The sequence below is a fragment of the Morus notabilis genome, unplaced genomic scaffold, assembly GCF_000414095.1.
Source record: "Morus notabilis unplaced genomic scaffold, ASM41409v2 Scaffold1676, whole genome shotgun sequence".
Lineage (NCBI taxonomy): Eukaryota > Viridiplantae > Streptophyta > Magnoliopsida > Rosales > Moraceae > Morus > Morus notabilis.
This window is the reverse complement of record NW_010361122.1, coordinates 48,875-60,412: the sequence shown is the minus strand read 5'-3', so window position 1 is coordinate 60,412 and position 11,538 is coordinate 48,875. Positions and strand designations below refer to the sequence as shown.

Sequence of the window (11,538 nt, the reverse complement as noted above, 5' to 3'; positions counted from 1 at the left end):
TCCAGCTAGGTTATATGAGAGTAAGGGAGCTATTTAAACAATGAAGACTTATTTTAAAAACAAAAAAGAAAAAAAAAGAGAGCCATTTTAGACGTACTTTATATTTAATATTTAATTAGACGATTTGTCAGGAAAATATGTATGTGTGTGAATGTAATGGATAAATGAATGTAAACCATAATATTAGTTGGCGGGTATGTTTAAAAAAATATATATATTAGGGCATTTTTTTATATATATTACTCAAACTCAAATCATTAATTCTGTTACAAAATTGAATTTTAAACGTCAAAATCAAGAATGATTTGAGTATACCTTTCAAACGGGCTCTTAGTATTGACGGGTACGAATATAATGTACGAAAATAGTAGAAAATAGACCAATAGGAAAAGCTTAAGGAAGTATATAGGTTAACTTTTAGTTATATAAATTAATAGGTCATAACTTGTCAAGTTATGGTTCATAACCAGATAAGTTATGGATAAACTTGTCAAGTTATGGTTCATAGCCAGACAAGTTATGGATAAAAACCGTGATTTATGGACAATAACTTGTCAAGTTATGGTTAATAACCAGACAAGTTATGGACGAAAACAGTAATTTAGCCTATTTATTAACTTATGTAAACTATTGGCCTATTAATTTTAATTCATCTCAAGTCTTGGTATATTTCCTTCTTTCTCCCTATGATGTATTGCAAATGAAAGTGAACTTGTATCACTTTTTTTTTTTCCAATTGTATCTGCAATGTCATGGTTATAACAATATCTTAATTAAATTATTTTTTACTTCTTAATTAATTCTTTTAGTCCTCCTTTAGTTTTAATTGGGAAAAAAGTATTGCATGTAGTTTTCATGTATTAGCTGTCATTATCTACTGCCAACTATATATATATATATATATATATAAATTTCCCTCTCATTGACCATTCTTCATAGCTCACGCGGACCCACTGCTGTCGTATATTAATCAACTAATACCATCTTTTTTTTTTTATTCGAGTGCATGTGCTACATGTTTTTCCCAAGGATAATTGACTTGAATTGTATATGTGTATATATATATATATATATATTTAGTTTTTATTTTTGTTGTACTCCTAAAAGGTAGGGAAATTGACCACTGGCGGTAGCACTCTAGTTTGAAGTAAATATGTAATAGTGGTCTGTTTGGTAGTAATTGTGCATGACGGGTACGTGATATGTCACTATACTCATGAAACAATAAATTTGTGCTATTCGAGTGCATGTGCTACATGTTTTTCCCAAGGATAATTGACTTGAATTGTATATGTGTATATATATATATATATATATTTGGTTTTTATTTTTGTTGTACTCCTAAAAGGTAGGGAAATTGACCACTGGTGGTAGCACTCTAGTTTGAAGTAAATATGTAATAGTGGTCTGTTTGGCAGTAATTGTGCATGACGGGTACGTGATATGTCACTATACTCATGAAACAATAAATTTGTGCCTCTTATAAGAACTTCAAAAACCATATCCGATCACATGCACCTTTATGATATTCGATAACTTTAGCATATTCTATTGTGATTCGAAGTGCAAGTTTCATGAGAATTATTTAACAATATCATGACAGAGGGTCAATTCTTTGTCCAAAAACGAATGCCATTTGTTTATTTCGCTAATTCGAATCACAACTCTTTTATTTTTAATATTTTCTCTCGTAAAAATTCAAGTTTTAACTTTTTTTACTACAGTGTTTTTTCTCACATAAATTCATTTTTTTAACTCAAGTTATCAATTCAAATGAGTCTTTAAATTTAGCCATTTTTTCCTTACCAAATATATTCTATTGTGATTCGAAGTGCAAGTTTCATGAGAATTATTTAACAATATCATGACAGAGGGTCAATTCTTTGTCCAAAAACGAATGTCATTTGTTTATTTCGCTAATTCGAATCACAACTCTTTTATTTTTAGTATTTTCTCTCGTAAAAATTCAAGTTTTAACTTTTTCTACTACAGTATTTTTTCTCACATAAATTCACTTTTTTTACTCAAGTTATCAATTCAAATGAGTCTTTAAATTTAGCCATTTTTTCTTTACCAAATTAAATAACACGTTGAATGATCCATATCGACATCAAATAATTTCCTTACCAAAAATGAATGCCATTTGTTCATTTTGCTAATTCGAATCACAACTCAAGTTTTTATTACAGTATTTTCTCTCATAAAAATTCAAGTTTTAACTTTTTCTGTTACAGTGTTTTTTCTCACATAAATTCACTTTTTTAACTCAAGTTATCAATTTAAATGAGTCTTTTAATTTAGCCATTTTTTCCTTACCAAATTAAATAACACGTTGAATGATACATATGTAGTGCATGTGCATGCCATTTCTAATTTCGTTTTTCTACTAATTTTGTGTTTCTCAACTAAAAAAGGATTATCTCACAGTTACACACTTTCTTTTATTTCAATTAATTGTATGAATCTTCATGTTTTGCATGAAAGCCATATTTTCTCCAAATAAATATGTTAAATAAAAGAGATATGCTAAGAAAGAAAATATTAAAGTAAGAAATTCGGAAGATTCAGTGTAATATAATACAATAGGCGACTTACAAATGAGGAAAAAAGAAAATTAAAAAGCTTAAAGTATGAAGGAAGTCAAGAAAGATCAACAGAAAGGAAAAAAATGAGGAAAACAATATGAAAAAGCCCTAAACCAACTAGTAAGACCACGTTGCAGTTTGACGACTATCTACTGGAACACGTGACCATGTTGGAATGGGTCCCACGACATTGGAGGCCGTTCCCCAGATGTCTGCGTCTTTTACCGTAAATGCATGTGCGCATGTTAGCCAACACCAGAAAACAATCCAACTACCTATTCAAGCCGGAGGAACGATGTATAAATATGAGGAAAGGGGGGGTGGGAATGAACGGATGAATTGTAATTTTTTCATATAAGAATGAATGATTGTTGTAAGGAAAAAAGAGATAAATATGTTTTAAAATATATGAGTTTAAATTTTTATTTTTAATTGATATTTTTTTAATTAAATAATTATATTATTTAAAAGAAAATTTTAAAATCAAAGTAAGTTCCGTGATTTTCTTTTGTTTTTAGTAATCCTTCTCCTTTCTTTGTATTGAAAAGAAAGAAAAGAGTGTGAGATTGTTTCATTTGTAAACTTACTATATTGTCCATACAAAATAAATTAGTTCTTTAGAAAATTCATCTGAGAAATTTGTTTTATCTTTCTGCTCGCAGAAGAAATAAGAGTTCTCTACTATTTGTTGTTTCTTCACTTTTGCTTGGTGCTGGAGCATTCTAAAGGCTTGTAATATTTTGCAAGCGATTTGTTGTTGAAACCTATAAGCAATGTCAATCGAGAATGGACAAATAATATTTTATGAAAAGCGTATTTATTACGGTCTCGTTCTTTTCGCCGATTTGAGTTTAGAATTCGAGTTTTGCTACAGTAAAAAGCTCTTAGAAACAGTCACATTTAACTTTTTTGCTACAGTAAAAAGTTTGCACACAACATCACATCTCAATTCGAATTAGCGAACCGAACGGGCCTACGTGTTTCAAGTCTTCACATTCATATTTACAACAGATGACACCGTGACTCCCCCCTTCAAGGACTTGCCAACGTGGTTTCTGCTCAAATAGCACATTAAGGAAATTTTGGGATAGTATTAGGACTGTTTCTAAAATTGTAGTTTAGTTATTTTTCTAAGATATTGATTAAGGAAACATGTATTGAGTCATAGCCTTAAACAATAAAAACGGATTCGTGAAAATAACTTTTAACTATTTTTTATTTTTTTAAACAAAAATCACTCTCTTACTATGTCAACACTTCTTTATTTTATCATTGTAAAAAAGCAAAAAGATCTCACCTGTTGATCAACTCGTTGTATTACTTTTGATTATGTTTTTTTTTAAAAAAAATATATATTAAAGGTCAAATTATAATTATTTGATTAGCAAAAGAAGAGGCCAAATTATAATTGTGATTGTGGAAACTCGACTTAACTTATTTCGACTAAATAAGAAGTAGGGAAAATAAAAAAGGAAAGTTCAGAAAAATCCAATGCAAGCTAGTGGACCAGCTGGGTGTGTCGGCGTAGAACCAAACATGCCCATAAGCTCTCTCCCTCTCTCTAGAATAATATAATAATGATAAAAGAGAGAAAAAAACATTTTTTTTTAAAATTTAATCCGGGTTTACTTTTTTAGGTTAATTTTATAAATGGTCTTTCAAGTTTGTATTTTGGTTCCTAATTTTTAAAACGTTTAATAATTAATTTTAAAAATTTTATTTTGTTTTAATTTTAGTCATTCCGTTAATGAATTGCTAAATATTAAACGGAATTTATGTAAATTAAAGATTAAAATTAAAAACGATTAAAATTGACTATTTATGTAAATTAACATTTATTTTTTTATATTTTTTGGCCTTATAATTTTGATTTTCAATTTCTATAGATTCCGTGAAATGTTTAATACTTAGCTAGCAGAAAGACTAAAATTGAAATAGAATAATATCTCAGAGATTAATTATGTGATGTTTTAAAATTAAAGGCTAAAGTTAAATTAAGAGTAAATCTCAAAAACTTTACGTGAGATTATTTTATTTTATTTTTTTTACTTCATTCAGTTTAACTGCTAACCATATTGCTCACTTATTAGACAACTGAATCAGTAATAACTAACCAATAACTACACTCCTCTCCACAAAATTCAGAGTCGGAGAATACCAAAAATAAATAATAATAATAATAATAATAATTATTATTATTAATCGGATCATTTATCATTTCTTATTATTGTCGTTTGTCATTGTCGCGGAGGAAAGAGATTTGTTAAAAGTGTTTAAAGAGAGCGTGGGTGGGGGAAACGAAAAGGAGGAGAGAAAAAGAGAGAAAAATAAAGAAATACAATAAGATATCAAAATCATACCTTTTCAATTCGTTTCTTTTCGTTTTGATCCTTGAAAAATCGCTTCGTTTGGATCCGAAGACTGAAGTGAAGAACAAGCATTTCCATTTGGGTTCTTCGATAGTGAGAGTTGGAAAATGGTTTGAATTTTTTTTTTTTTTTTTTGGATTTTTTGTGGGGAGTGGATTTTTGTTGCATTGATTGAGGAAATTGGATCCGAAGAGGTATGGAGTCTCGGATGGATCAGTATGAGATCATGGAGCAGATCGGTCGCGGAGCTTTCGGCGCCGCCATTCTTGTTCATCACAAGGCGGAGAAGAAAAAGTACGTATATACTCTCATATATGCACACACATTATATAAATCTATAACATATATATATTTATATGTTATAGAAGTGAGTGGTTGTTACTAATTTATGCAATGTATTAGAAGGAATGAGAGTTTTGTTGCATTTCAGGTATGTGTTGAAGAAGATCAGGCTTGCTCGGCAAACTGAGCGATGTCGGAGATCGGCTCACCAAGAGGTAGCGTCTTCAATTAGTAATTTTCTGATTGGTTGTTCTTGTTTCTTGTAAATTTGGGTTTTTTTGTGTGTGTTAAATTAGTGTAATTTTTTTGTTATTATTATTTTTTTTAATTTTGTCTATTTTGGGAATTTGGAAAGACAGATGGCTCTTATTGCCCGAATTCAGCACCCTTATATCGTCGAATTTAAGGAAGCTTGGGTCGAGAAGGTCAGGAACTGTAGTTTGGTCTTATTGTTTTCAGCTTGTTTAGTAACATTTTCATGAACGGTGGAGATATTCTCTAGATGTTGCTTAAGAGAATCTGCAGCATTTATTTTTTCCATTTCTAGAAACGAAAAACAGAAATTATAGTGATACTAATCAAGCCCTTTTGGTGGCTTGCAGTATTTTTTGTTTTTTGGCCGAATTTTGAGCTTTAAATTTGTAATGTAGGGTTGTTATGTTTGCATCGTCACTGGATACTGCGAGGGTGGAGATATGTGAGTTTTAGTAACAATTACAGTTATCAGTTGCTTTTCTTATGTATTCATGTTGTCAGGTTTTGCTCACATTGTTGTTGCTTGGTATTTTTCAGGGCTGAACTAATGAAAAAATCAAATGGGGTTTATTTTCCGGAGGAGGTAATCTCATCTCTGTGTACTTTTATTTGCTTGGATGTATATACCGTATCATCAGTTTGGTGTGTGATTTTCCGAATATTCTGCAGAAACTCTGTAAGTGGTTTACACAGCTACTGTTGGCGGTTGAATACTTGCACGCGAATTTTGTTCTACATCGCGACTTGAAAGTATGCATTTTCTTAGTTTTCTACTTGTTGTATAAATGTCTGACATTGTCTGTCTTCTTCTGACTTTTATGTGTGCTATATGCAGTGTTCAAATATCTTTCTCACGAAGGATCAGGATGTTCGTCTTGGTAAGTTTGAAGTAGATAGATGACCGATGATTTTGGGAATTATTGTGAATTTTGGGGTTTTTCTTATACTTGTCTTCTTGCGTCATTTGTGCATAGGTGATTTTGGACTAGCTAAGACTTTGAAGGCAGATGACTTGGCTTCTTCGGTATGTACAACACCTACAATGATTCCAGCACTGCATGGAAATTTCTTTTAAAATTTCCCTAGAGCAGGCATGGCTTATACTTGATTTCTTTTTTAAAGTTTCTTCTACTCTCAACTATGGGTGATAATATTTCTTAAAGTAAATTTATCAAAGGATCTGGATATGAACTCTGTTTGAATTCAAAGATCAAAAGCCAGAATGTTATAATAGAAGTCTAGATGGAACTTTGTTTGTTAAAAAAAATTAAATGCCTAATTTCATGTGCTAATGAGCCTTTTTTTTTTCTTCTATATCAGGTGAGCAAACAGTATGGTGTCATACCCATAATCATATTGTATTTCTATATGTTATATTGCAATGTCAATCGTTCCTGTATGTTCAAGGATACAGATTTGAGTATAGTGAATCTGAATTGAAGGTTTCTCAAACCATTTTAAACTTAAGGGTGTGTTTGGTCGTGGGGCAAATGAATGGAAAACAACCCCATTGTTTTCCTTGGTTGGATTAGTATAGGACTCATTCACCAGTATTGTGATTTGACATTGAATTAACAATTGTCCTACATGTTGTGCTCAGGTGGTCGGAACTCCCAATTACATGTGTCCTGAATTGCTTGCAGATATTCCTTATGGATTTAAATCCGATATTTGGTCTCTTGGTATGTGTCTTATGTTGTCTCTATCTAATGCATACACTTATTTGCCTTTGGCTAAAGTGATTTACTGTTTCAGGATGCTGTATGTATGAGATGGCTGCTCATCGCCCTGCTTTCAAAGCATTTGTAAGTTTTCTTACCGTTCCCTTTGTTAGCACCACTTTTCGTACTGAAAAATTAAATGGAGATTTGTTTTTTCGTTTATACAATTAGGTATAGAACTGTTTATATATTTGTTATATATAAGTTCTCAAGGTATGGTACTAGGCACACATGATTTATTTTTCAATTTATACAAAGTTTATGTGGTGGAAGAGCATCCCACTGCAGGTCAGAACTTTCCTGAATTGCACCAAACCATTTCGACGTTTTAATTAATGTGAAAGACTTGGTAGTAGTGATGAACATAAAAGTATCTTTACAACGTGTCGAGGCCCTTTTTTAAGGTGGTTAAGGGGTTATTTTGTTTGCAATCAGTTATCATGGACATTTCACAGTTCTGCTACATTTAACATTGCCATTCTGTGATTTCAGGATATGGCGGGATTGATAAGCAAGATAAACCGTTCCTCTATTGGCCCTTTGCCTTCTTGCTATTCCCCATCGTTGTAAGTATATGTTAGCTCAGCTGCTGCTAAGCTTATTTATATTCATATCTAATCATGCAATAACAATGTCATTGTCATCCTTGATACCAATACAGAAAAGAAAAAGAAAGGGCACAAAACAATGTTATTGACATGGTTAATTTCAGTTTTATCGACAGGGGCCTTGGGTTTGACTTGCTATTGCTTTGGATAGCTGGCTCAGGCCCTTGCACACATGCTCAAATATTTATATGTATGTTTGTTTTTATGCGCATATAAGTTACACTTTGCCACTGTGTACTTTTAGACTAGTAAGTGTAGATCAGTCATTAACAAATACTTTACTTTTTTATGTAACAGCACCTGAAGACTATTGGGTTATTTTAAGCTACTCAAGTACCCAGAACACAAAAGGATTTCTGTTTGAATTTAATTTTCAAATTAAATGCTAATGTGCATCCAACTAGTTTCATTTATTAATATAGAAAGAGATGGATTTAGTTGAAACTCTTCAGAGTGGTTTAAGTAGACAAGATGTATGAAAAAATTATGCAGTATTGACACATAGACGGTAGTCTGTGCGTCCACCTCAACCACCATGTGGATGAGGATCTACCAACATTTTTCCTTCTAAAATGCATCTATCAAGTTCAAATGTTTGTTATCCTATAATTAGCATTAAATAGTTCCCATAATGAGCACAATGAAAACGTTCTCCAAGCTAACTAGTTACATCGTTTATTTGAAAATCCTCGTGTTGACTATCAAGTGACTATGTCACTGATTTTAGACCTCTTTAGACCCCTAAAAGACCTGAAAGCGCCATAGCTCTAAAGCAGTTGAATAATTCAATAACACATACTTTAGCAGCTTGCCATCCTTTTGGTCACAGAAGATGCATTCACAATTTATGTTTCCTGGAAAAGGAGGAAAAAAGGGGGGTCTCTGTTATTTGAGAAAGGGCTCTTCAGAATTGCAATTTTATTTTCCTCTTCTCATATGATTGCTTATTATATTCTTTGGAATACTGCAGAAAAACGCTTATCAAGGGCATGCTGAGAAAGAACCCCGAGCATCGGCCTAGTGTAAGCATTAATCCTGATACGTTTTCGCAAAATTTGTGAATATTTAAGCAGCAGGACTTCATCATAACAATTAGCATTTGTAATATGGTTCAGGCATCCGAAGTTTTGAAGCACCCTTATTTGCAGCCTTACGTTGGTCAATATCGTCCATCTTTTGGTCCACCTACATCCTTTTCCCATGAGAAGCCTATATCTGCAGCTCGTGATTCCCGAAAAAGCATGGCTGAAAGCCAAAACAGTAACACTTCAAGCAGCGATAAAGATAGCTTGCTTTCAAGTGACAAAAGCGTTTCAACAATGATACCAAGATGTGGTAGCAGAGGTACTGATACAGATTTCGCTTCAGTTGACGATGAAGATGGCACTGAGCAGCTCCTACCAACTGGAGATGAACATGAACCCAATGTTTGTACTGTCAAAATGGACGAGCAGGAGGTAAAGAAATCTCATTATGAACAGAGATCCAATGTTGAATCAAAGCAACCGAAAACAATAAAAAATATAATGATGGCTCTTAAAGAAGGAAAAGTTCGAGAAAGTTCCCCAATGAGAAGCAATCGTGCGAAGGCTGTCAGTGTGTCCACCCAAAGAACGAGCACGGAAACATTGTCTAAAATTCCCAAGCTTAGCACTGTTGCTCCTGGTCTCAAATCATCTCCCGAGACACCACCTACTGCTCCACCAAAGGCACCCTCTGATTCTACAAAGCGGATTCAGGGGTCTCCTATAAAGCATCGGGTAATATGACGATTCTGCAATCTATATTATTATGTCAACAGAACTGGTCTTTATATATTGCGTTTTTCTTTGCAGTTACCTATAATTGAATCCTCACCAAAAACTAAACCTAGACATGATGGAACACCCCCTGTTCCTGTTAAGCATGTTGTTGACGATGGGCTTCCTGCTAAGCCTCGGCAAAGAACTCCCCCATCTCTGGTTAGACGCTCTACATTTCCTGGACGAATGAAGCAAATTGGGTTTGATGCTCCAAATGATGTTAGAAATGCTGTTATTCTAGGTACAAGTGAGACACCCCGGGAAGCTGAGAAGGCTCCTCAAGTGCCCAATGGTTTCCTTACTAGCTTTTCTAGAAAGGTCATACCAGAGCCTCAAAAGGCTCAAGAAAGAAGTTCCAAAGGAATTTATACAGATAGCAGCAATTCCGTTTCATCATCAGTGTCAATTCAAGGATTTGAGCTCTATGATGATGCAATGACTCCTTTTATTGACATGACAGAAAAGATGCTTCCTGATCACGACCCTGTGACCAATGACAGTGCTGAATCCCAACCACCGCTCTGCTCAACACACACTCATTTTTCTTCTGCCATATCTGGAAAGGTGCCTGGGGAGAACCATGGATGTGACCATAAATCTGTAGTATGTTCAGTTGAAACTTCTGAGGTTGTAGAAACTCAGAGTACAAGTGCTGAGAGTAAACTGGTCAGCTCAAATATAGCTCTTGATCTTCCAGAGCTATGTCCTGAAGAAAGAGATAATTGTAAAGATGATACCCATGTAAGCAGGCCTAGTAGCAGGCCCGATACCATGTCACAGTCAAATCTGACATCTGTATCAAGTGGTGACGATAAGTTCACTGTTAGGGAACTCCTATCAACCATAGCAGAAGCTACTCCTTCCATTGCTCCTCCCATTTCATCAAGCCAACAAGCGTTGCAGCTAAATAAAGGAACTGTTGTTCAAAATTCACGAATTGACAACCCAGGTGCTCCTCCTCACCTTCCTCCTGCTTTTGATGATGTCATTCATGTTATACGGCATAGTAGTTTTCGAGTTGGGAGCGACCAGCCAGTAATTGAGTCTATTGAGAAGGGGGTTCAGAATGTGGATGTGGGTAAGCTTATAAATGTCGTCAGGGACGAGATAGAGATGAAAACCTTAACAGCTCCTGCGCATCTAAAATCACCAAGTAGCTCTGAAACTTTAAGCTTGAAATTAAATGTTTCTGATCACTCAGCTTCCAATGAGACGGAAGCTAGAAACCCCATCATTCCTCCAGCTCCGAAATCTGATTCCTCCGAGTCAACAAAAACCAATTTTCCTGTGACTGAGGAAGAAACTCCGGCAAAGGAAACTTTGGATGTCACGTCTTTTAGGCAGAGGGCTGACGCACTTGAAGGCCTATTAGAATTATCTGCAGAGTTGCTGCAGCAAAATAGATTAGAGGAGCTTGCAGTTGTTCTGAAGCCTTTCGGTAAAGATAAGGTCTCCCCAAGGGAGACCGCTATCTGGTTAGCAAAGAGTCTGAAAGGAATGATGATCGAGGATGGGGGGCGGAGTTCATGAGGTTATATGAGAGGTAAGCTTTTGCTTTGTTGATGTTGCACCAAATTTCTCTAGTGGTTCCCAGCTTTTTGCCACGCCTTTGCATATTCAAATTGATTTGAATTCTAAATAGAAAAACAATTTACTATCTTTTCTTGTTAGATATCTGTAATTCTTTCAGTGCATTTTGTTGTTGTACATAGTGAACGTACAGAATAACAACATTGTCATCCAGCCAAATGTATTGGATTTTCTGTTGCTTGCAATTAAATTAATGTCCCATGTTCCAATTGTTGATTAAGGCTCTACTCTTTTTCTTTCCGAAAAGAGCACAAAACGACTACTACTATCTAACAAATGGGAAAGTAAATGTTTCATACAGGTTTCGGTTATATATATATATATAT

At 34.0% G+C, this 11,538-nt stretch overlaps 1 protein-coding gene across 1 annotated transcript; it reads left to right on the top strand.

The window, feature by feature from the left end:
* Positions 1-4,903: 4,903 nt before the first annotated feature.
* Positions 4,904-11,402, top strand: LOC21385349 (serine/threonine-protein kinase Nek5). Its single transcript, XM_010098547.2, has 14 exons — positions 4,904-5,248; positions 5,385-5,451; positions 5,596-5,661; positions 5,887-5,933; positions 6,029-6,074; positions 6,161-6,241; positions 6,327-6,369; positions 6,466-6,515; positions 7,092-7,173; positions 7,247-7,296; positions 7,705-7,778; positions 8,791-8,842; positions 8,936-9,580; positions 9,656-11,402. Exons 1-14 carry the CDS (start codon positions 5,151-5,153, stop codon positions 11,150-11,152), a joined length of 2,898 nt encoding a protein of 965 aa, XP_010096849.1. The 5' UTR covers positions 4,904-5,150; the 3' UTR covers positions 11,153-11,402.
* Positions 11,403-11,538: the final 136 nt, after the last annotated feature.

Excerpts from the sequence above, each read along its gene's own strand:
- LOC21385349 (XM_010098547.2), top strand. The coding sequence starts at position 5,151 with ATGGAGTCTCGGATGGATCAGTATGAGATCATGGAGCAGATCGGTCGC. Across the intron at positions 6,075-6,160 it reads GGGTTTATTTTCCGGAGGAG|AAACTCTGTAAGTGGTTTAC; the intron begins GTAATCTCATCT and ends AATATTCTGCAG. Across the intron at positions 7,779-8,790 it reads TCTTGCTATTCCCCATCGTT|AAAAACGCTTATCAAGGGCA; the intron begins GTAAGTATATGT and ends GGAATACTGCAG.